The sequence below is a fragment of the Neoarthrinium moseri genome (genome assembly GCF_022829205.1).
Source record: "Neoarthrinium moseri strain CBS 164.80 chromosome Unknown scaffold1_Wmoseri_CBS_16480, whole genome shotgun sequence".
NCBI lineage: Eukaryota > Fungi > Ascomycota > Sordariomycetes > Amphisphaeriales > Apiosporaceae > Neoarthrinium > Neoarthrinium moseri.
The window spans coordinates 1-24375 of record NW_026055115.1 but is presented as its reverse complement, the minus strand read 5'-3'; the positions used below and the strand labels follow the sequence as shown (position 1 = coordinate 24375).

The window sequence follows — 24375 nt, the reverse complement described above, 5'->3', positions numbered from 1 at the left end:
GCACTCAATATGGACGGGAGTAACTCGTACACCTCCAACCACCACCAGCCTGGTTGGACCCTTCAGGTTGCTGTGAGTGTCCTACAAAACTGTGCACCCATGGGGATGTTAGATCATCCAGTACTGCTGACTACAACTGCTGCTGTTCACCTGTTCCATTCTACTGTCGATTCTGCTTCACCAATTACGTAACGACGTCATCTCTCCAGAGACTCGAGGAGGCAAGGCAAAATTACACACCACCCACTGCGGGCTGCTTTTCTCTATAAATCATTAATACTCTCTATTTTCAAGCAACCCGCCCCCTTATTCCGCCCCGGATAGGTAATGCACTTTTGCAGGCCGCCCCTCAAACTCCACGTTATAGCAACATCTGCCATTACTCCCCCTCCGATCGAACATCTCCTGCAACACGCGCGCATCCTCGTATAGCTGCGCTGCGCAATTGACTCGTAGTAGTACAACAATTGCTACTACAACCACACTACGTTGTGTCTGACAAGTGTCTGACAGTGTCCCCAACTCACACATCCGTGCGAGCAGGAAACCTCCATCTAGAAATCATCGTTCACCTAGGCCGTGCTGCTAGTGGGGAACTGGTCCGCGTTCTTCTTGGCCCAAGCGGCAAAGTCCATCTTGCCCTTGGCCGCGTTGAGGGCTCCGCTCAGTCCGTACTGGCTAGGAATACCCTCGACACGGTGGGTCGAGTTGATGTTCTTGACCAGCACAATCTGGTAGCAGGTTGCGCTACCCTGGCGGGAGATGATGGTCGACGAGGCAAGGAAGTACTCCCAAATCTAGGCGCCGGGGTCAGTGCCAAAGTCTTGCGGGGGATGTGAGGCTGCTACTTACTCGGTACCAGCGGTTGCCGTACTTGGCAATGACCTTGTCCTTGTTGGCCAGCCAGTTTCTGTACCAGCGCCAGAGAGTGGCGGAGTAGTGGACACCGATGGTGTCGATGCTCTTGATCTCCCAGCCGGCACCCTCGAGCTTGTCCACGAAGAATCCGAGAGGGGTCGAGGCGTCGGCACCGGGGAAGATGTACTTGTTCATGAACAGACCCCAGATCAGGTCGTCGTACTGCCACGGCTTGCGCAGACCGGCAATCTGGAGGAAGAAGGTACCGTCGTCGTTCATCATCTCGTTGACCTGCTTCAGGAAGCCCTGGAACTTGCGGACACCGACGTGCTCAGCCATCTCCAGACAGGTGATCTTGTCGTAACCGCCCTCGGGAACGGGGATGTCACGGTAGTCCATGCACAGAATGTTGCTCTGCTCCTCGGGGATGCCGGCGTTGCGGAGAGCCTTGTTACCCCAGGCAGTCTGGTTGCGGCCGAGAGTGATACCAGTCGCGCGAGCGCCAAAGTTGACACTGGCAAAGCGGGCCAGGGTACCCCAACCGCAGCCGATGTCCAGGAGAGACTCGCCCTCCTTGAGCTCGATCTTCTCGCAGACGATGGCCAGCTTGTTGTCCTGGAGCTGCTCCAAGCTCTCCTCCTGCTCGATGTCGCTGATGACACCGGAGGTGTAGATCATACGGGGGCCCAAGAACCAACCGTAGAAGTCATCACCGCGGTCGTAGTGGTCACGGACCTGCTCCTCGTCTAGAGAAGATCAAAGTCAGCAAAGGGGCCCAAGAACGGAGAACGAACAGGCGTCAGTTAGGGACGGACCTTGAGATCGGCTGTGCATGATGACTTCGGGCATCATGCCAAACAGGAAGAACTTGCACAGTCCCCAGGTGAAGCGGAAGCTGGCCCAGTCGTGTCGGTACTCCAGGGCCTCGAGGCAGTCGCCGTTGAAGTCGACGTCGCCGTCAAAGTACATCTCGTAGAAGGTCTCGAGAGGGATTCTGTTCTTTCCATGGTACTTGGCGCGGTCGGACTGCTTCTTGAAGGTGAGGTAGTGCTCGACGGGGCGGCCGGGGTACTTGGCCTTCTCGTTCTTGCGGGGGGAGACGGCCGAGACGGTGATCCAGAAGCCGGCGAGGATGGGGATGCTGGTGAAGAGGGCGAAGAAGATGGCCGTCTTCAGGCCTCCTCCGACCTTCCACGAGAGCCACAGCGGCACGCCGCCGAGCAGGGAGAAGAGGAGGGTGTTGGAGAAGCTGTCATTGCTGGCAGAGTCGGCGGGGAGGGGGCCATTCTTGATGGCTGGGTACTGTTTGGCCCGGCAGTCAGCGCGTCTGAAGTACACAAAGAGGCAGAGGCCGAGTAGAGAGAGACGCATAAGCCGACTCCCCCAAGGCCAAGGGCTGGGCCGCTGCCGTCAAGAAGAAGAATGGGGTGAACCTTACCGACGTAGTTCGCACACCGCAGTCGAAGGGCTTCTCGGTGGGGGTGGGAGCCTTGGGAGTCTCGACGAACTCGAACTCGGACTCGCTCCCGTTGGTGCTCACGGGCTTCGACATGTTGAGGGGCGTTGTTCTCTCCTCGTCCGCTCAGCCTGCAGCGTTGGCTAAGTTTGCAGATGTCGAGGAGGGGGAAAAGTGTGTTGAGGACACTTGCGTCTTTGGGGGGGAGATAGCGCACCGTCTTGGGTTCGCACTTTTGACCGCCTCGGCCCTGCCCTGGGTTTACGTTTCAATCTTCGAATTGGCGTGTGTGAGTGGCTGGGCGCCGCTGGAGACCCTGAGGCTCCATTTGGGGGGACGCCCTGGGAGCCAATGGGACGCCGATCCGCCAGGCGACCAGTTGGCGAATTGCCGTTAGCTCCGCCGCTTCAGAGTCGACAACGAACACTGGTAATGCACGTGCTGGAAAGCCCAAACCCCCCTGAATCTTCAGCAGATGCTGGTACGAGGCACGCTGCCAAAATCACATTGTTTACTATTGCACCCATGCCGCCAAGTGGCCAGCACAGCGTACAATGATCAGTATCTGTTGCATCCGTTCGGCATGCGAGTCTTGCCGTGTCTAGCTGTGACTCTTCTAGCCAGCCAAGGTGTCTACTGACATGTACCAAACTGGGCCTCACCCAACACGCAGACTCCCGACTTAGTGTAGAGGGTCGAAACGACAGGTCTGAATGCACAGTAGAGCCAGATAAGATAAAAGCGGGCCGTCGGATTACCTACTACTGTGCTGTAACAAGGTAGCTACAGTACAGTCCATTAGACTCAGGGGCCGCTGAATATCTGTCCTCTTGCCAAGGTGCAATCTCTTGTTCGATGGCACTGGCTTTCTTAGCGGCTAGAGATGGGCGTTATCCAACACTACATACAGCACAGTATATCACCGATTTCTCCCAAAGCTTTGTAGCATAGTTTTGGTACCGGGGCATATTGTTTCCGTGAACATGTCTTTCGAGACTTCGAGCCCCAGATCTTAGTTTCGTGAACTGCCTTGCCTGTCTGCAAAAGCTGCCACGTAATTATGGTGTTCCCCTTTCGATGGCATAGTTGGCACTTGGTTTGGTCGAGTCGTACTAGTGCCCAGGCTTGTGGAGAGAGAGTTGACCCATAGCCACCACAGCAGCCGGGATGCTAGAGAACTGGGGGACTGCAACGACACATCTGCGTATCTGAACGTCAACGCTGAGATCACTGGCTGTCATTTCTGGCTGCACCCCAGACTGGCAGACTGGCAATACTTCATTGCAAGGTTTGCGCACTCCGCCCTTTCGCAAGTGTCATTTCTGGAAGTGGCTGGACCGAAAGTCTTATTCCTTTTCGCAATTGGTTCTCTTGAACGCAGATCCTATCAATGCCCCTTAATGGAACTAACGAGATTAAAATCTCAAGGTTCGATGTTCCCAGGCCGTTGAGCAACCCATGTAACCTTGAGGGCCGTGTCACGGTCACCTAGGTAGCTCTCGCGTAACTTCATTCGTAGACACCAAGTCGCTAGCCCCAACACCCGTACTCAAGCACAGCATTATCATAGACATATTCAAGGTGTTGACCAGTAACCCGGGTGGGGGATTGGACAAACTCGAGATCACGTAGTAGAGCCGAGAAGTAGAATTAAGAAGCTTTAAGTCTTAGAGCTCAACAACTTGGTGTTTATATATCTTCCGCACTGGTGAATCATAGACTTATATATCAAGCCAAGTATTCAAGCCTCTCTCAGCGAAGTAGTCCTTTGGTCCATCGTCTTCACGCTTGCTATAATGATGGAAGGCTTTGACCCGGCCCTCCTGTCGGGCTTTTATGCCTTTCCTGCTTTAAGGTGCACCGAATTATGAGCGTACTTTATAACGTATATTGACGCACTACAGCAACAATCCGGAATACTAATATCAAAAGGCGCGAAAGATCCCCTTGGGCTGGACCAGTATGAGGTGCCAGAGGGATGGCACACTGCTTTATTCTCAGGGGCTCAGATTAGACAGATCATAGGCCTATCTGTTGCTGGCCTTGCAACGCAGACGATCGGCTACAAGCTCACTATGATGGCACCCCTAGCCTTGATGATTGCCTTCAACTTGATTCTGGTATTCGCCAAGAACGAACAAACCTCTGATTATGAGCCTGAGGATATTGACAGGGGGTTGGACTTCATAAAACAGACAACACTTATAGAACAAAATGAAGATAATAGATAAGACTTAAGGCAGACAGTCACATACTGCGTGGATAAAGGTTAAAGAAACGCTGGGCACTTACAAGGAATGCCTACAGGGTGTCAACAGGCGGCGTACTGAGATCAGTGGCGGGACGTGGATAAGTCAGTCGCTATGCGGATCGAATTTAATCGCCTTTGCGCCCCTTTTCTCCCAGAAAGCCGGACTGAGCGAAGAGAGCTCATTTACAATAGCCTTGCTTGGCCTGGTCCTTGGTGCAGGAGGAGCAGTTGCTGCTTCGTTTCTCATAAATCAAGCTGACCGGCGAACCGTACATGTGTTCAGGGTTGTAATGTTGCGCGTGCTCTTATTCGTCATCGGTCTTCCTGGGTTCGGTGAAGGAACCAAGGTCCCGTTGGCCATTGCTTGTGTTGGTAAGTCACCCGGTTGTATACTCCAGGTCTACGTATGGTGACAAGGCTCCAGTTGGCGCTTTACATCGTTGTATATGATACTTCAGTCGGTCCGTGTTGCTACAGTATCGTGACAAAAATCCCTTCAGACCGGCTAAGAGCACCCACCGTCGCGCTCGCTAGGATATGTTACAATTTTGCGGTAGGTTGTATATCCCTGAGCAGAACTGAGCAGAGGTATCCAGCTGACAGATGCATGAATCTTCAGCGTGATCTTGAACCCGTTCAAGCTCAGTGCATCCTCTTGAGATTTGGGCTGCCAAACCCGCGCTGCTTTGGGCCGGGCTTTGCTTAGCCTGTTTCTTCTCGGCAGTCTATCGGCTGCCAGAGCCGAGGAGAAGAAACCAAGGGGAGCTGGACTTTCTTTTTCGACTTCAGGTGAAAGCAATACACTTCAAGAGAACAGTGGTGGATCAGTTCATCTCCGATCACCTATATGTAAGACTGCCTCTATCGCAGGTTCGGGTGCTAGACGAGGGAGTGAAGGTATTGGGGTCTGCTTGCAAAGTTCCTGACGAAGGTCACCCGGGTGTTAGTTGCAGGGTGGTTGAGACTACGTCCAACACAGATCATGCAGGGTACTAGCTAGAAGGAGCCATGTCCAGGGGCGTTGCCCCAAGGAGATAATTGGAGATCTGGTGGGTTGTCTTCATTCAGTCATGAATTAGTACTAAAGTGACTATTCGTTGAAGTGGGATTGTGTTACCTCACATCTTGAACCGAATACGTGAAAGTTATCCGCCGTACACAGGAATAACAGACTGTCTGATGACGGTGTCTCTCATACTGGGCAAAGCGGCAGGCGAGCGTGCAGAAGGTAGAGCCTTTGGTCCAGCGTGGCCATGTTCTGGTTAATTCGTCAACGTCTTGAGTGCCTGTCGTGATATCGTCCACCATCCCTATCCCGGTCCCGATCTCGATGTCGGTCTCTATCACGATCTCGATCATCATGCCTCCTATGACTGTGGCTTCTTCGGTCTCGCTCACGCTCACTCTTGTAACTGGATGAGTGCCGCTCTTCTCGCTGCTGGCGCTCCTTTTCCTTGTCCCTTCGATATTCGTCTAGGCGCGGTCGGCGCTCGCGATGTCCATACTTCTTGGCAAGCTCGGCCTTCTTGATCTCTTCGTCCTCCTTGGCTCCGAGCCCTAGGAGGGCTGGCCTTCGGCGGACCTCTTTGGGTTTCGATCCTTGGTTCTTGCCGTCGTAGCCCATGCCACGAAGCATAGCCAGGCCAAACTCGCCATCTGGTATCTGGTCGTATTCCTCCAGGGTTGAGACTTCGCCAACGGCACTGTAATCACGCTTCAACGCATCATCTTCCGAGATGACCAGCTTCCTTTTCTTTCCGTTATCCTTCCCGAGTAGAGCGTCTATGGCATCCTGGTCAACGTTCTGCGCGTGTTGCTGACCAGCCGGCTCCGCTCGTCGGTCTCCTTCCTGGTCTGTAGGGGACTCGTCGTTGGCCTCGGTGATAGGTTGTTCGTCGCCGGAAGCTTTCTTGGTCACAGTAAGACCCCACTTGATTCCCTTGTCCTGGTCCGCAGGTTCTGTCTCCTGATTCTGACCCTTGAAACGGTTCTCGCGCTCGTGGGGCAAAAGCTCACCCCGCTGAGCCCGAGTCTCTGCCTTCCAGTCGCGATTTGCCTGGCATGCGATTGTCAAGGGCTTTTGTGCGTCCCGAGCAGCTTTCGCTTCTCTCCGTTTGACGTCGTTGACAGCGCCTTTGTCGCCAAACGACGTCACTACTTCGTGCCTGCCATGAGAGCTGTCATCGTCGTCGGAATCCGAGTCTTGGTTCAGGGCATGTGGTCGAGGGCGTTTGCCGAGCGTAGATGGTGGCTGCGACTGTGCCGGGCGTTTCGAACCGTTTGGTGGCTTTGATGAGGACGACGGAGCGCCAAACCTGATGGCAATCCGTGGCGCCGGCGACGCAGACGTTGGTTCTGACATTTGGGAGGCGTATGGGTGGATTGGGTGATCGCATCCAGCATTCAGATGGGCGACAACATGGCAGCAAAAAGAGGCAGATGACGACCCAGAACCCAGCCGCAGTTGTCACTCGGACGAAAGTTGGCGCCTACTGGCACTAGTGTGGCGGAAAGAAAAGCTTAGTCATTGGATGGGGCTTGGCTGTTGATTGATGTGGCTTGACTTACACCGACTTTGTTAGTTAGAGTTGGAGCTCTCGAGCGCTGTCGAGCTCACAGCTCACATGCGCACAAAGGGAGGCTCAGATCTCAGCAACCATATCACCTCCCAACTTGCAACACTCTCCGGCTTGCTCTGCAAGCTATGCATTCTCAAGTTCTCGGTCATCTACACGGCGCGTTTTCAGGTCCAGGGGATTTGAAGGACGAAGCCCTGTAGCTCCTGGGTCTATCCATCTGGGCTCTCCCCATATCGTCTGGCTACGTTCAGCCAGCCATGCCATGCCTGGTCTCGCCCGGCTAGTATGAAGACATCGCACCACACGCTCCGACCTTGCGACAGACTCGTCGACAGTATCTGGAAAGAAACCATGTGCCCTCTCCTGCTACCCATAGTATTCCTTGCCTGAATGCTGCAGGAGCCTGTCAGGTCGCCTCACCGACAGGGCTCGATGGCCGAGTCATTTCCGTATCTAAGGTTTGGTCCCTTTTACTCAGCTTGGTTCGCGAGCTGAGTGAAGCCTGGAGCGCTGATCTGTCAGCCCTCTTGCCCCGGTAGATGCCACGAGGTAGGCAGGCTGTCTCCACGACCTCAGGGCCAGATCTCATACTGTCTGTACGCTGTGCGGTCATGATACCATCATGGCCTTCGGTTGACCCATCATACCACCTCGGATGCGCATGCAAAGCCCGTTTCCCCCATTTCCTCCTAGCGTGGTGGCTTATCGTAAGATAACGCGTTCTGCAGCTGTCCAGTAGGGGGGCGAGCAGCTCCTGCGGCCTGCATTTCGGTGCCCCAGGCAAGCCCAGGGTGATGAGGGGCAGCACTCTAGCGACCCCCATGGACAATCTGGAGTGGAGTACGTACCGCGACTCCCTGCTGAAATCCGATGCCCAAGGGAGTTACTTTGCCTTGACCTGACCTTGGCTGGGCCTAAGAGGCACGTAGCTTAGCGGCGTGCAGGCTAACCCGACAAATTTGCAGCCTACAGCGAGCAGAGGGCCTGCCCATGGTGCCAGGACTTCCCTATCGACGCTGTGTCGTACTGTAGCAGCATCACATCACGATTTTCGGTGCTTGAAAACTCAGACTCGACGGCCCATCTCGTCAATCCACCACCTCAACACCGGCCTTTCCATCGCCAAAAACACCGTATTCCATCTCCCCGAGGCCCATTAAGATTGATCTGCATCATCCGCTTCCACAAAAAGCGGATGTTGCTGTCGCCGATGCTATGACTGAGGTCGTGCCCGCCGACCGCACGCGACTCCTTCAATCAAAGCGGGATGAATGCAGGTGAGTCCTATGCCATCTTGTAGAGCGCGCTTTTCCGATCCCAACGATGTGCGATTCGGCGTGCTGACGATGCCCAGGTCAATTGCCACGTCGCGGAAACGCAAGTTGAAGGAGCTGTTTGCGGTCGCAACCACTGCAGATGGCCTCCCAAATTTCAATCTCGCAATCACCGACGCGTCGCCCGCCAACACCGCCGAAATCAAGTTTCTTGAGGGGTGCGACATCTTACAGTAAGTCTGCTCTGCCTGTATCTGTATTTTTCATGCCATGAAAGCGTGCCGTCGACGCGTCGCGCAATCAGGGCGTCGCTAACTTGTGCACTAGGGGACGCAGACTTAATGAATTGAACATTCCGCCGCGGCCCCGGCTTCGATCTGATGCCTTCAAGCTATCTCACTCCGGCGGGCAGTCTTCGGTCAACAAAAATGCGACAACACCGTCTGCAAAGCCCGTGGTGCGCGATGCATCGAAGCCTACGAAGCCAGCACCACCCGCAGAAAAGCACAACGCGCCTATAGAGGTTCAGCAAACACCAGTTTCGATTCCACCGCCAAAGACCGAAGCGCCTGCAACTCCGAAACCAACCACCACAGCATCCGACGCTATCATTCAACAGCCTCAACCTACGGATGTCTCGGATGGTTCGACGCGTCCAGCGCCGCAACAGTCAGGAACTCGGGAAGCCCCAGGCCAACCGCAAGGTGTCAGGCAAAATGGAGACCTTGTGCAGCCTGAGAACTCGGCACCTCCAGTCGCTTCGCAGATAAACGTGCGTCCTCGGCCTGCCCAGCCTACACCTGCTGTAACTGCACCCGTGCCTGCAGCCAGTACTATCGAAATAGGGCAGCCGAGGATCGATGGGTCTCAAAAGACGGAGAAGGAAGCCGCACGCGCAGAGGGTGAGCCCGAGTCTCAGAGAATGGAAGTGGATGAAGTGCATAGTTCACAGGTCAACGGTGGCCTGTCCATCAACGCTGCCCAAGACTCACGACCGGTAGATACTCTGTCATCGCCCAGTTCTACTGCTCAAACGGCCACTACGCCAGCTGTACTGGAAACATCAACCACAACGAGCCCCGATCGTGACGGCCTGCGGGTGGAAGAGAGGCCAGGAGACGTGAAACTCAGTAGTCAGCCACAGCGCAAAGAACCTCCTGCAGAGGAGGTTGCAAGCCTGACTTCCACCTCCAAGGAGGTAGAGGCACAACTCCTCCGCGATTCAGCCAGTGCCGCAAATACCCAACCCTCCACCGTTGGTTCTCCGGCATTGCCTCGACCCGCCAAGCCGAACGGCGAGAAGCCGCATCTACCTGACGTTCCGCCGCCAGCGAAGGCGACTCTACCGACCGCCAACTCCACTGCTGCTCCAAAGGCCGAAATAGCTGCGACTGCTTCTGCAACGCCAGCCCCTAAACCTCAACCTGAGGCAGGCGCCGGGCAAAAGACTGTGGACAACGCCAACCGAGTACCCTCGGATGGGCCCAAGGTCTCTACACCCGTGGTTGCAGAGAGAGCTCGCACGCGAGTATCCACGGGAACCATCAGGCAGAAGTCGGTCGCAGAGATACTTTCGGGCGAACCTCCAAAGGGTTTGTCGGTACCCACTCAGTCTGAGGCTGACCCAAGTTCTCTGATACCTATCACTCCAACCTCGCAGTCTCCGAGACCGCGAGGGCGTAGTTTCACCGATAAGTCCAGATTAAAGGAGAAGAGCAGGTTATCTGGTGTGATCTTTGGCAAGCAACCCCAAGCAGCTACTGATTCAGATAAGTCTGTGATTTCGAGTCGCCCCAAGTCCGCCGGCGCTCTGCCTACAGATGATTACTTCACGCCTCTTTTCATCCAGGGGTTCTCCAATGGAACAAAATGGATGAAGCCATTGCATCAGATATTGCACCACGCACATAAGACAGTTTCAACACCCGATGCCTACATGCAGATTCAAGAAAACCAGGCTTGCAAGGTGCTCAAAGTTGTCTATGGTCTCCAACAGCACGACAAGTGGTCCTTGAGGCAACCCAAAAGATGCCCCGAACCGACGAGACAAGCCTCTCACTGGGACGTGATGTTGCAAGAAATGAAATGGATGAGAACCGATTTTCGTCAAGAACGGAAGTGGAAATCGACAATTGCCCGGAATCTAGCGTACGCATGCGCCGAGTGGGTAGCCTACCCTGAAGAACGGGCAGAGCTGCAGGTGAATGCTGTCATTCCACAAAATCCTCCCCGGGGACGATGGCTCGATGGGGACGTAGTGTTTGACCGGGACGTCGACATGGAAGTCGATGAGGTACATGCACCGGAGAATCATGCAACTCCAGATCTGATTTCTTCAGCGGACACCGACTCGCCCTTAGAACATGACGATGAGCCTTCGGACGCTTTCCTGGACACGGTGGCGCCTTCGGCCATCTTCACACTGGACCCAGACGAAGTGGTATTTGGGCTCAATCCTTCTCCAAACACAGATAGATTGCTAGACGAGTTGCCACTCTATGGATCTCCACTGAAAGTGCCGGAGTCGGATGTCGTTGCACCCAAGTACGATCCTGATGCTCATTGGAAGCGGGAAGCCTTGCCTTTGAGCAAATATGTGCAAGGCCGCATGGAGCTGGTATCGAACGAGCCACCGAGGAAGCGGAGTCGTTACCAGTATCTCCAAGAGGACGAGGACGAGGAAGCACTGTTTGATCAGCCAAGCACCCCATTCCGACTTGGACCTCAGAACCCGAACGTAGCGTTGTTCCAACCCGAGAACAAACCCATGCGAGACAGGCTGCATGCCGGTCATCAATTCCGACCGCCAAATGAGCATACCATGCCGTTCCAGAGTTTCTACGAATCGCGTAGCTGTTCTCAGTGGACGGTGGGTGAAGACGACGAGCTGAAGTCGCTGGTTCGCGAGTTTTCGTATAACTGGTCTTTGATTTCCAGTATGCTTTCTAGCAAATCATCGTTTGCATCAGGCGCGGAGAGGCGGACGCCCTGGGAATGCTTTGAGCGGTGGGTCATGCTCGAGGGTTTACCGCACGACATGCAAAAGACCCAGTACTTCAAGCTGTGGCAGAACCGCATCGACTCTGCTCAGGCAATTATCCGCCAGCAAAATGCGAATGCTTTGACCCAACAAGCGCAGCAACAACAGCAAGCCGGTCAGACTGCACCTACGCCTGCACCGGCGACACCTATCGTTCGCCGGCGGTTGTCACTGCCGGTCAAGGTCGAACGCCGCCGTAACCAGAAGCATCTCACAATGATCGATGCCATGAGAAAGCTGGCCAAGAAACGAGAGACACACCTCCAGAAACAGCAACACGCTGCCAACCTCGCGCAGATGCGGAAACAACAAGAGCAACCGCAGCCAAGAGTCGGCTCTATCAAGACACCACGGGAATACTCCATCATGCGTTGGGAGCGGGATCAAGCGATGGCGGAGAAACTGGCGGAGCGGATGGCACAGCACCAGCAACAGCGCATGGAAGCACAGCGCCGAGTACGAGCTACCACTAATGGATCGTCAAGCAATGCTAACCCTCAGACGCAGGCCGTGATGCAAGCCAGAGCGCAGCAAGGCCCAGCTGCCCAAATGGCCAACGGACAGAACACACCGATGCCGCAAAACGCCCCGCAGATGGGAGCTACCCATCCTCTCGCTGGTGTCAACCGTGTCAACGCCGCCAACCAGATGGCAATGAATGGACAAGCCCGACCGCGGGTACCGATGCAGGGAACGCCAAACGGCAACGCGGCTCAGGGCCACGTTGCCGGTGGCCTAGTCCCGCCTATGACGGTAAACAACAGCGGCCAAGTGCAGATGCCCGTAGTCAACGGACAAGCAAGGATGACGATACCCACGCAACCCGACCTCAACCTTGTCATACAGGCGCAGCGTATCTCGGAGCAACAGCGCCAGGCGGTGCAGATGAGGCAAGCACAGCAACAACAGACGCATACACCGCAGCAAGGCAGCCCGGCTCTCCAGACGTCCCCGCCAGCTGCCATGCGAGCAGCAGCCGTGGCCAATGGGGTCAACCAGAAGAGCTACATGAACAACGCGCAAGCCATCATGGCTCAGTTCAACGGGGCATCGAATTCTGGAGGGCTGTCTACTCCACCTGCCGCAGGACTCAACATGCCTGCGGGTCAGTCTGGGTCGCCCAGACCAAACCCAACCATGACTCCCCAGATCCACCAGACATTTGTTTCGCAGCTACAGAGCATTGAAAGTCACATTCGAGCAACACATCCGAATACGCCGCAAGACGTAGTGCGTCAAATGGCGACCCAGCTGCTCCAGAACCGTCAAAATAATCTGGCGCAGTCTGCAATGAACGCGGCAGCGGGAGGGCAGGCCCAGACAGCGATAGCCCATGGTCCTCACCAATACGCCCAGTTGCTAAGAGCACAGCAGCAAGCCCAGGCTCAAGCTGCGGCCAGCGCCCAAGCCCAACAGCAGCAGCAAGCCCAACAGCAGCAGCACCAACAGCAACAGCAACATCAACGTAACTCGAGTGCTGGCAGTGCGACGCCACCCGTGCCGACAATGCCAAAGTGATGCAAAGCATACATGGGTAGCCCCGTACTCTGAGAGAGCAAGACGAGTCAAATGTCTACTGAGACGCTTGTTACCTCTCGGTTGGCGGAAAACTCAGCCACGACTTACCTACACTGTCACTCTGGAGCCGGCAGCGCAATCCCTCGCGAGCCTATAGGTTCTAGAACAGGGCGCACTGCGAAGTCTCACGGCAGACTAGGATTACGGTACCATGAAGTACGGTTGTTGACGAATTATGATTATGGAGCAGTGTATTCGCATTGTCACTTGTATCGACAGCCTTAAAAGAGCGATTGCATTTTGCCGAGACTGGAGAGCAGCAAGTTTTGGGAGTAGCGAAACGCGCTACCGAGGGCAGCATGCGTGCTGTCCGTGGAACAAGGCCCCGAAGCGACGGAAGGGGGACCCGAGAAAGTCGGGATCCTACAAATTCTACTTTCACTAGGCAGGATTGACCCGAGTAGTAGCCACAAGACTGCTCTACTCCAGGGCCTCCACGGAGACCTCGTAACACATATGAATACAAAATATTTAATTGCACACAATCGAAGTTGCGATGTACTAGGTGACCTTGCCGTAAGCCCATAGCTATGATAGCACTCGTCTAGGAGCTGCGAACGCCAACTTACCGGGTTGGGCAACCTGGTCCGGCCCGTGATACTGGGTGTCCGATCATACAGACCTGCTTGACTATATACATATTAAGCACCTAGGTACAAAGTGTGGAGGTCTTGGAGGTGACGGGGGCTATAGGTTGCCCGCTACTGATAAGTGCTTATCGGTGAGCGGCAGAATTCTGGCCGCCCCACTCTCCAACTTTTTTTTGGTCGTGGTTGACTGCTCAACTCCGAGCACTGGCGGCCGCCCGACTTTTCTCATAAGCAGCATCTGCCCGTAGTTATACCACTTTTTCCACCGCCATTGTATAAACAAGCGGTTTCTTTACGAGGCTTATACGAGCAATGGGCAGCAAACGAAAGAGAGCCGAGCCTTCGGGCGCCGCGGCGAAAGAGGAGCCCGCCGTCACGAAAAAGTCAAAGACGGCAGCAGAGCCGTTCACGATCCAGATAGTAGCCGGCTCCTACGACCGGGTGCTGCACGGCGTCACCGCGACCGTCTCCCCCGACGACGAGGTCGAGTTCGCCGACACGTTCCTCTTCAACGCTCACAACTCGGCAATACGATGTCTCGCCCTCTCCCCCGTGTCGGCGCCCGAGCCCGGCAAGGGCCAGAAGGTGATGCTGGCCACGGGGAGCACCGACGAACGGATCAACGTCTTCAACATCTCAGCACACCCACCGAAGAAGCAGGACAAGGACTTGCTGTCCGTGATAGCCCCGCGCAAGATCCTCGAGAACCCCAGGAACCGAGAAGTCGGCACGCTGCTGCACCACTCGTCCACCGTCACCAAGCTCTCCTTCCCGACCAAGTCGAAGCTCATCTCTGCCTCGGAGGACTCTACGATCGGCGTCACGCGCATAAGAGACATGACGCTGCTCAGCAGCATCAAGGTCCCGATACCGAAGCCGCTCGGGCGGCCTAGCGGAGACACGGCGGCACTGGGCGCCACCCCGGCGGGCGTGAACGATTTCGCGGTGCACCCGAGCATGAAGCTCATGATCAGCGTCAGCAAGGGCGAGCGAAGCATGCGTCTCTGGAACCTCATGACGGCCAGGAAGGCGGGTGTTCTGAACTTTGGCCGGGATATCCTGCAGGAGATTGGGGAGGCGAGGCATTCGTCCGGCGAGGGCAGGTCGATCCTGTGGCACCCTTCGCAGAACGGTGACGAGTTCTGTGTGGGGTTCGACAGAGATATCCTGGTCTTTGGCATGGACGGCACCTCGAAATGCCGGGTCATGCCGGACCACAAGACCAAGATACACGAGTTCTGCTACATCACTACGGACGATGAAGAGTCTGTCCTGCTCGCCGTCGCAACCGAAGACGGCAGGATCATGTTCTTCTCCACCAGCCCAGAGGATCTGATGGAGAGCAAGTCCTCAGGCGACAAGAAGGCACCACAATTACAAGTCGCGAAGTTCGTGGCGCAGATGGGCGGCAAGGAAGCGGGCGTGCAGGGGCGGATCAAGGACTTCTCGGTGCTGAGGCCATCGCACGACCCGGAGTCGCTCTACTTTACCTGCGGCAGCAGCGACGGCAAGATCCGGATCTTCAAGACCAGCGTGGGCGAGCTGAACAAGGCCAAGAAGGGCAAGGAGGCGAAGCGGGTTGGCAAGTCGCTGGGGACATATGAGACGCAGAACAGGATAACGTGCTTGGAGGCTTTCGTGATGATACCCAGACCCGAGGGAGTGGAGGAAAGCGAGGATGAGTTCGAGGACGTGTCCAGTGACGATGACGAGGCGGACGACCAGGACGAAGACGAAGACGAGGAGGATGACGACGAATAAGAATATACTTTGGGGATATATAATAATTGACTATACCATGACTGTCGTCTTGCCAAACAGTGTCTCTCTACTGCCGCTTTTAGGAAATACCCGTGATATGCATCTTATAGTCAAAGGTATCCACCAGTATTGCAATTGTGGGTATGAATCGAGCTCAAGAGATGCCGTGTTATTATTGATCGCATCCCGACTTGAGATCGTGTCGTGTCGTCCGATCGACAGCCAGATGCGACAGTAAGTACGGCAAAAAGCGGCGCCTGGCAATGCATTGCATCTTGCATGGCCGGCCAACGTTTGGACGGAACGACACACGAGCAATGGCACCGGGAAATGGCACGACGCAGCCAATGGACACGAGATGCGGCCACACTGCTCAGGCCGTGTCTTGGAGTGTGGGGATAGGCGATGCGAATCGGTGGGCGCGAAGGGCCAGTCATGCGGGTTGCACGAGATTGGATTTTCTGTTGAGATGTGCGAGCAAGACCTGCAAGCAAGCCTGCAGGCAAGCAGGCAAGACCTGCAACCGGGGGCCGCCGGCGCTGCTCGCGCTGATCGCTCCAGCGGTCCCGCGGCATGTGATCTCCTTCTATCGTCCACAGTTGGCGGCGTGACAGGCAAAAAAAATCCCGAGCCAGACAAGCAAGCACAGGGGTTTGAGGGGGAGAGAGGGGGGGAAACAAAGAACAAGGGGGTGGAGTTGGGGAGGGGGGGGGGCCCAGCCGCCGGCGAAACGCCTGAAGGGCACCCGCCGGAGCCAGGAAGGGCGAGGGGTCACGGCGGATTGGACCACTGAAAGATCAGGGCATTGTCAGCCCAGAGGCAATCGTGGCAGCCCGGTCCGCGGGGAGACTGCTCAACTGGCGCCGGGGGGCACACGAGACTCCACCCTGGGGCGCCGAGCTACTGCAGCCGGCAGCAGCTCGACTTCTCACCTGCATGGGGAAGACGCCTTTCCTCGCACGAGGCACCGAAGCAGAAACGTCCAATGCGGAGCCACTGCTACGTGGACCTGTGTGTATGTAAGTAGTGTGTGTGTGTCTGTATGTGCGTGTGTTCATCTATCTGGTCGAGTCTGTCGACAACGAGAGGAGCTGGCTGCAGTTCCATGGCTTTTCCTGTCTTACACACACCAGCGTCCGCCTGTCCAATCTCGGAATTCAAATCTCCTGCACCTTCTATTACAACACATCCCGTTCCAGGGTCCACCTCAACCTCTCCCCCTTCGACCTCCTCTTCCATCTCAGCTCCCCTCGAAACTCTGTACCCGCCGAAGACGAACAGCGGGCGTGCGTGGCGTTCTTAGAGTTTGCGTGCTGCCTTGGTAGCAGCCAAAACAAGCTCTGAGCTCAGCCTGGGAACCAGACAGGAACCAATATCTTTCCGACAGCACGGTATTCGGCCCTGCGGTGGTATATTAGTGCTGCGCTCCCTCGTCCGAACCGCCCAAGCTCCATCTCTGAATGCGTATACCCAACATCGAAGCAGCTTTGGCCGAACTCTCCACAGCATCTAGCGTAGCGATTGCTGGTCGTGCTTGTGCCGTCCGCCCCTAGCTAGACACAACCTGGAAGGCTTTGACGAAACACGAATATCAACCCCGTTCGCCATGTCTGCCAGCCAAGACAGCCCCCATATACTGCGGCCCATCCCTCGCCGTCCGTTCAACATCAACCTCATGGGGCCAACACCCCCCGAGGACGAAGGCGAAGCGCAGGAGGAGCAGTCACAGCCGGAGCCGCCGCCGCCGCACCCCCCGGCGCGCACCTCGGGCGGCGGGCTGAACCTCGACTCCCTCAACCGGCGGCTCCTCGACCCGCGGGAGGGCACCCCGCGGTTCGACTCCCTGCCGGGCTCGCCCTCGACCAGCATCAGCCGCGCCCAGTCGTACCTGAACCTCACCAGCTCGACGCTGTTCGGCATCTACTCCCCGACCACGTACGGCAAGGACAGGTTCTACGCAGACCAGGACGAGCCCTCGACGCCCTGGGGCACCGGCGCCGAGACCCCCGCCAAGAAGCTGCGCGCCGACGAGCCCATGTACGAGGTCCAGAAGGAGCGGGGGAGACACATGCGGCGGCGGTCCTCGCTGCACCCGCCCCAGCGACCGCCACCGCTGTCCAGGCCCGCCGTGGTCTTCCACGTCGGCATCAGGGGCCTCCTGCTGTTCGGGCTGGGCATGCTGTACGGCGCGTTGGTGGCCAGGTTCCAAGACAGTCACAGGTTCCGCGGCCTCCAGATCGATGAAGCAGAGCCGCCGATAGTGCCGGATGCGAGGTACCTGGCTTTCTGGGGCGTCTCGGGCGTGGTCATGGGGGCTCTGCTCCCCTGGTTCGACGGCGTGTGGGAGGGTGTATTCGGGCAGGACGACGAGACGGAATCGGCCGTCGACCACTCAATGGGCTCTGAGGAAGCCGAGGACAGCCCACAAGGGACCGACTGGTCCTTGGCCATCAGAGGAATCGGGGCTTTTGTCGGCATTGTTTTTGCCCTCGTACGTTTTCCCCCGCTCTTCTGACGTTCCGGATAACTGTGGACTGACCAATATATCTCCAGCGCAAGCTCCAATGGACCTCGACGCTCCAGGTGTCCCTGGCCCTGGCTCTGGTCAACCCTTGTTTGTGGTACCTCATCGACCGGTCCAAACCGGGCTTCCTGCTGTCGGCGGCCGTCGGCCTCGCCGGGTCGGCCATCCTGCTGGGCCTCAAGCCCGACATGGTGCCCACGCCCGCCGGCCACGGGCCCTTCGACAGCTACGCCACCAACGCATCGGCCACGCCCCTGGGGTCGTCGCCGACTATGATCCTCGGCGGCCTGGCCAGCCAGGAGACGGTCGAGACGGGCATCTGGATGCTCAGCATCCTGTTCTGCTGCTGCGTCTGCTTCGGCAACATCGGGCGCCGGCTGGCCATGAACCAGTCCGGCACCATCAAGGGGCGCTGGGCCGAGCAAAAGGCCGGCTGATGACCGTCCCGAGGAGGAGGAAAGCAAGAAAGAAAGAGCGAACGAAGGCCGATAGGGTGTGTGTGTGTGTATCGCGGGTACCCGGCCTGTATTTCAGGGCTAGGCATGTGCTTCAAAAACTGCATTCTTCTGGGACATGGACAGTGTGTGTTATGGTCTGTGTGTGCATGGTTATGGAACTGGCTTGACAAACATTGAAAATTGGGACCTGCGGGTTGGGATTGCATCAAGGGAATTATACCCAATTCATGTTGTTGCATTTGGTATAGCTCGATCTGTACCGACTCCTTAGTCTGGTGGCATTCAGGGACAAAACTCGGGGACTTGGGTCAAGAGTCTGCCATGACTGCATATGGAGCTCCCAGTTATGGTTATGAATGGGAAGCATGCCTCTTCGATCTACTAATGATCATTGTCAGCGGTTTCCCGTAAATTGTGGGGGAACATGATTTTATATCTAACAGGTTCCCAAGCCTGTTGTACGGACCTGGGCTACAATATTATCATATCTTAATCTCTGAATATGCAATTGGCCGTCGATGGGTACGAGGTGACAAGATCTCGATTGACGAGGGGGCCACAAATTTGGCCCGCCCGAGATGCGATGCTATGTAACTATGCCACAAGAGAAGCAGAATACGGAGAAGATCCAGTAGACGGCGCAAACCGCAGGCCACTGGCTGATCTAAGGAACAGGAGGACAGCAGATAAAATCGACAAAAGTGACAGGAATATAAAAAACGAGAAGAATTCCGCCGATGTTGGTATCACTAGTATGATGATCGAGATCATGTTTGAAATGCAGCAAGAGATTTCCCATCCCGCCCAAGAACGCCATGCGATATATGAGGTTTCCCCCCCACCAGCCAAGGGGATAAATTTTCTTTTCTTTTCCTCCCACTATCTTCTTCTTCTTCTTCTTCCGTCCCAAATCTAGGAATCTGGGGTCATGACAAAAGCGATGCCCAGGAAAACGAGCCCCGCGACGAGGGCGAGTCATAAAACAAGACAATCTGAAACGGACCTGGAGGGTTTTTCATTCCGTCAATGCAAAGTGTTCGTAGCGGGATGATGGTTTTCAAGGTAAGGGGGGAAGGGGGTCTCTCTCGGATAGAGATCCATGCCCCACACGAGTTTATATTAGGAAAGACAAACAAGAGGATTTGGATTGTGTGTGGGTTTTGTGCGTGTCCGGAGAGGAGCATCGAGGAAAATGCTCACCATCTGCTTGACTCCCACTCGACAATCCACCGGCAGCAGATCTTCATGCGCTGCCGGACGCTGGATGTGCCCAGGAGGCGGCACTTTTCGTCGTCGCTGACGGGGAGCACGCTGGCGAACCACCAGGGGAAGAGTGTCGGGTCGGTCGGGCACTCCCCGAACACGGCCAGGACCCGGCCTGCGAGCCACGAGACGCTCTGCCCACGCATCCTGGTGACGAAGCCGATGCCGATGTCCAGCAAGTCGCGGGTCGACTTCGTGTCTAGGTCTGCGAGGGTGAGCACTGTTGAGTGAGTCGGAGTTGCGGGCGACTGCGGTGACAGCGGTGTCGCCGAGGCTTCCCGCTCGCCTCGTTGCGTGAAGTCTTGCACACCCTGTCCGCGCATTGTCTCCGAAATCTCCATGGCTTCCTCTTCGGCCAGGCCGACATCATCGATCTGCTCGACCTGGCCAACGACGTACCCATCCAAGACGCCATGGCGAGTGACCCTGAACCGCGATACCCCGACCGTTTCCAGTAGACTCCGGCCGTCCGGGAAGAATTCGATGTTGACTATGCGCAGCAGAGTTCCGATCTCGCTGAAAGGGGCACCTCCGGCAACCGAGGGTCTCTCGGGACGTACCATTCCGAAGGTTCTATCTGCGTCGACGACACGTCGCATCATGAGACGATATCGTGGTTCAAAAACGTGTAAGAATGTTGGCATAGCGGGAAACGCCAGTGTGCACACAAAGATCGGTATGTCATACTCGCCGACCAGTTCCGCCTGCCGCTCAGCTCGAACCGTCTCTGCTCGTACCGAAACGACGTCCGCCCAGAAGCCGTTGATCATCCTTGTCAGACGGGCGTTGGCGGGTGCCGAAGCCGAGTTTACTTGTCGCTGGATGAGCAGAGCCCTCCGGCATATGGGACAATGCTCCGAACTGCTAAGCACTTGGTGTATACAGTGCCGGCAAAAAGTGTGGCCACATGTGGTAGTGAACGGGTCCAGATATAGGGCGTAGCATATTTGGCAGTCCATCTCCGTCCGTACGCACTCTTTCAATCTTAAGAAAGCATCTGAATCGATCTGGGTGACTTCCTCCTCAGATGCGCCGACGGCGGTATACGATACCTCGCACTCATATCTCAAGCTTCCGGTTTCGGCCAGCGTGTAAGTCGACACGATCCGGCCACCTCTCACCACCTGCGACAAGGCGTCCTTCTCCTCCAAGGTGGGAAGTCCGGCAACTTCCCAAGGATTCTGAATCGCAACATGTGTGGAAACCGCGGCGCCCTCCGTGAGAGCCCGCGCTTGTTCAACAGCTGTCCGCACAATGTCCAGAACCTTGTTTAACGTAACATCAACACTGCAGTCCCCAATGGCATGCTCCTTCCTACAATCCTCAAAGGGACAGTTGAACCCCTGTAACCGGTTCGCGGTGGCAGGCCAGGAGATGTTGGTCCGTAGGTGCGTCTCGGGGATACATGTCTTGCACAATGTCTGCCCGCATGGCAGCGTGATGGGGTCTCGCAGTATACGGGAGCATGTGCTGCATTGCACCAGCCTTATGATCTGTCGAGCATCCTTGGTGGCGCTCAACAGTAGCTCGGCGGGAGACGCAGTACTATCGAGCCCGGCCGGATGACTGGCCGGGGAGTCGCCCTTCTCGGAGTGCGAGCGCGAAGTTGGGCCGTCAGACGGCGTCGATGGTGCAGGTATGGTCGGGCTCGTGTCAGTCTGGAGTGAGGACATGAAAGTAAATCTAGCACCCAACCCGTTGCTGGGAGGAGGTAGTTCTGGAGCGATTTGTGGCTCTCTCTCGGCGGACAACTGCGAAGCTGTCTTGCCGTCGGTATATAACTTTCCTAGGAGGTAGTTGCGGGCGCATGCAGGCTTATACCAGAGTGCTTCAGGGAAATGATTGAAAATGATCCAAGGGAGCTATTGGGCCAGGCCTGGAGGAGGTGAGTGTGGTATCAGGCGTGGTTCAACAGATGTTGGCCTCGGATGTAGCTGCCAGTGAGTGATTGCAGTACGGAGGACGGCGCACGGGAGATCATGTAGGCGTCGTCGGTGTCATTAGGTGTGATGCTATTCGTGTCCGCAGAAGATGCAAGTGACGGCGACGACTCTGATTGGAAGGAGCGGGACTCGGACGCCTAATAGCGTTTAGTGAACAAGCTGCTGGAGGGAGGAATTGGAGCTCAGCCGCGCAGGACCGAGTTTGACAGGCAGAGATGTAGGAGGTCATCATACATGTATCCGCAGATCAAGTGGTGCGTCCCGACTGAGAGGTGTGGAGGGGTCTGGTCCCATCCTTTAAGCGAGCTAGAAATGGTCTGCGTCAGTACTGGTACCTCAACGGCCACTGTTGCAGACGGCACCAGGTTGCCATTGGCCGACGACGGGGGGAGCAAGAGACGGCGATCTCGATGCCACTAACCTGGAACTGTCTGTGTCCCCCCAAGGGCCCAAGGGGGCCCCCTACGCCGCCGTAGGAGACACAACACACGCTGCAAGTAATGGGCAGGCCTGGCATCTGGCAATTGGCAAGCTCTTGCCATGTCCAAAATGCGAGCGAGTCTTGAGCGTGCTTCCCGAGCCGCTTCAACCACAGTTCCAGTAGTGCAGGACCCTTGGATCTAGCTTGGGTGTTTTGGTGTCAGATAACTAGTTTATAGTTCATGGTTGCTGCAGGTGCCAATTTCAAGGGTATCTACTACTGTAATTGACACATCTAATTGAAAACGTCCAGCGCCAGATCCCCAACCGGCCCAGGACAGAAAAGTTACAGCCTGCGAGTTGTGCGCTCAGAGAGCTGCTGTACCTCGAAAGAGCCAAAAACTTTCATAATACCACGGGACATGGTGGCCCAGGCTTCTTCAGCTAGCAACACAGCTGACATGCCGTGTACCGGACGTAAAAGTGTCCTGCTTGAGTGCGGCGTTCCCAGGAACACATTAAGGCCCCGCGCATTCAGACTCTGACGTAGCTTGCCGTGTGGGGTCCAGCCAAGATCATACACGACTAACTCGTGTTCATCTCAGAAACCTAAGTTAGGGGCAGATACTGACTATCTGAGTGCTGGCATTTACCAGTAGGATGTTGGAGATCAGGACGGGTTGGCTCAATAGGTGGGAGAGTTTGCTTGAACAGCAAAGGAGGGCAGCCCACACAGGACAGAAGGATAATCAGGCGCGAGGGGATTGAATATAGAGTTTGCGTGCGTGCAGTGGGACAGCTAAGGCGCTGGATATTCTAGAATTTGCAGGGACCTTTCGAATGCGTCACGACTTGTGGTCGCAGGGGACCCTCCCTTGCCAAGGCGCCCACCTGGGTTTTGTCTCACAGCTGCCACAGGACAAGTCCTCAGTGTTTTCATTTGCATCTCTCTGTCCAGACTTGCCAGAACGACTTGCCGTACTGGGGCTCGACGCGCAACCTGATAATGCACCGCGTACAGCCCAGGGCACGAGCTCTTCGGCAGAGAGTGGCTTGCTCTCGAGTAGGATAACAGGCCGCTTTCAGGGAGGGTACCGGTACATCTCCAGCTGAGCATTGGCAGGCCCGTTAACTCTTGAGACTGTGACTAGCGGCCGGGCAACTCTGATCCAAGCAGCCTGCTATCGATGAGCGGACTTCGGGTGAGCACGGCAAATCGACAGTCAATCGACGCTGGGCAGTATTGGGTATTATCCCGCGGGTCCTCCTCTGTGCGAATGCGTGCGAATGGGTAGAAATGACTCCACCCTGGGACATGAGCTCATAGACTTGGACAATTCGCCGCACCACGCTATCCTATTCGCTGAGACAGCATCCTTCGTGACCAGCTTGCTGGACCGTACTAGCGAACGCGTCTGCCACGGGCAATCTCTGGGGCAGACCGACTCTCTCGGCTCGTCAACTTGCCGTCCGCCTGCGCACCACCCGGCACCTCGGTATGGTCCTATGCCGGTAGCCGCTAACTTATTAGCAGGTCAAAATCACCTAACCCATCCCTAAATGCGTTTTCAGCCTCACCTATGACGCTTAAACAGACGTTATGGATCTCCAAGCCTGCCAACATCGGCTCAGTGTTGTATCTATGCGCCGCCGCGGTCTCAATCTTCTAACTCTGGGTCGTAGCCTCTTCAACATTTCGCAAAGTATCCTGGGAACCCCTTTCGCCTGCCATATGGCCCTTTATTCTATACATACTCGGCCGAGTGCGTGTGGGTATGCATGGCGCCACGCTGTCTTGGAATGATAGCTTCATTAGACTCACTCAATCGAGAAATGCGCCCAGCCATTAGTCTCACTAGATTGATTCAGTGGTAGTTTGCGCTCACATGGCACATGCGTTTTGAGTTCGTATCCCGCAAACTATCTTTACTATCGACATGGCACGACTTAGTGCAGCTTGTCACTGTTTGATACTCTGCATCGCAGAGCCTTTGTAATCAGAAGTGAACACCCTCCCATTTCGCGCAACGCACTGGAGTCTATGCAGCTTTCATGGGTAGGAGGTACGGCTGTTCTCCTCTTCCGCACACAGCCTGTATACCGAATGGATTGCTACAAATAATATATTGGGAGAAGTGGGTTCGGCCGAGATCCTATGAAACAGGAGGATATACAGGAGCCTCATCAACGAAGGCTCACGTTGAGTATTTCCAATCCTGCCGCCATCTATGATCAGAACATTACGCCGCCCGTTGGAAAAATTCAGCACTTTGTGTGCAAAGGATGAATAGTCCAAGTCCAGCATTGCCACAGGGAGCAAAATGCTTGTTTCGTACTAGGCAGTATACTTGCTCTTTATCTTCATTGCGTGGATATTGGG

General features: G+C 55.8%; 6 protein-coding genes across 6 annotated transcripts; 3 read left to right on the top strand and 3 right to left on the bottom strand.

Annotated features, from left to right (window-relative positions):
- Positions 1 to 572: 572 nt before the first annotated feature.
- JN550_000006 (uncharacterized protein) lies at positions 573 to 2410 on the bottom strand (the record flags this gene model as incomplete). The annotated part of the gene is made up of 4 exons (XM_049317655.1): positions 573 to 797; positions 853 to 1604; positions 1674 to 2160; positions 2297 to 2410. The coding sequence occupies 4 exons, from the start codon at positions 2408 to 2410 to the stop codon at positions 573 to 575; spliced, it is 1578 nt and encodes a 525-aa protein (XP_049177295.1).
- A 3300-nt stretch (positions 2411 to 5710) lies between these two features.
- Positions 5711 to 6927, bottom strand: JN550_000005 (uncharacterized protein; the record flags this gene model as incomplete). Its single annotated transcript, XM_049316549.1, has 2 exons — positions 5711 to 5823; positions 5970 to 6927. The coding sequence occupies 2 exons, from the start codon at positions 6925 to 6927 to the stop codon at positions 5711 to 5713; spliced, it is 1071 nt and encodes a 356-aa protein (XP_049177294.1).
- A 1432-nt stretch (positions 6928 to 8359) lies between these two features.
- Positions 8360 to 12976, top strand: JN550_000004 (uncharacterized protein; the record flags this gene model as incomplete). The annotated part of the gene is made up of 3 exons (XM_049315444.1): positions 8360 to 8421; positions 8499 to 8651; positions 8746 to 12976. 3 exons carry the CDS (start codon positions 8360 to 8362, stop codon positions 12974 to 12976), a joined length of 4446 nt encoding a protein of 1481 aa, XP_049177293.1.
- A 962-nt stretch (positions 12977 to 13938) lies between these two features.
- JN550_000003 (uncharacterized protein) lies at positions 13939 to 15387 on the top strand (the record flags this gene model as incomplete). The annotated part of the gene is made up of 1 exon (XM_049314338.1): positions 13939 to 15387. One exon carries the CDS (start codon positions 13939 to 13941, stop codon positions 15385 to 15387), a length of 1449 nt encoding a protein of 482 aa, XP_049177292.1.
- Positions 15388 to 16993: 1606 nt separating this feature from the next.
- On the top strand, positions 16994 to 18348 carry JN550_000002 (uncharacterized protein; the record flags this gene model as incomplete). Its single annotated transcript, XM_049313235.1, has 2 exons — positions 16994 to 17878; positions 17941 to 18348. 2 exons carry the CDS (start codon positions 16994 to 16996, stop codon positions 18346 to 18348), a joined length of 1293 nt encoding a protein of 430 aa, XP_049177291.1.
- Positions 18349 to 19565: 1217 nt separating this feature from the next.
- On the bottom strand, positions 19566 to 21305 carry JN550_000001 (uncharacterized protein; the record flags this gene model as incomplete). Its single annotated transcript, XM_049308145.1, has 1 exon — positions 19566 to 21305. The coding sequence occupies one exon, from the start codon at positions 21303 to 21305 to the stop codon at positions 19566 to 19568; it is 1740 nt and encodes a 579-aa protein (XP_049177290.1).
- Positions 21306 to 24375: the final 3070 nt, after the last annotated feature.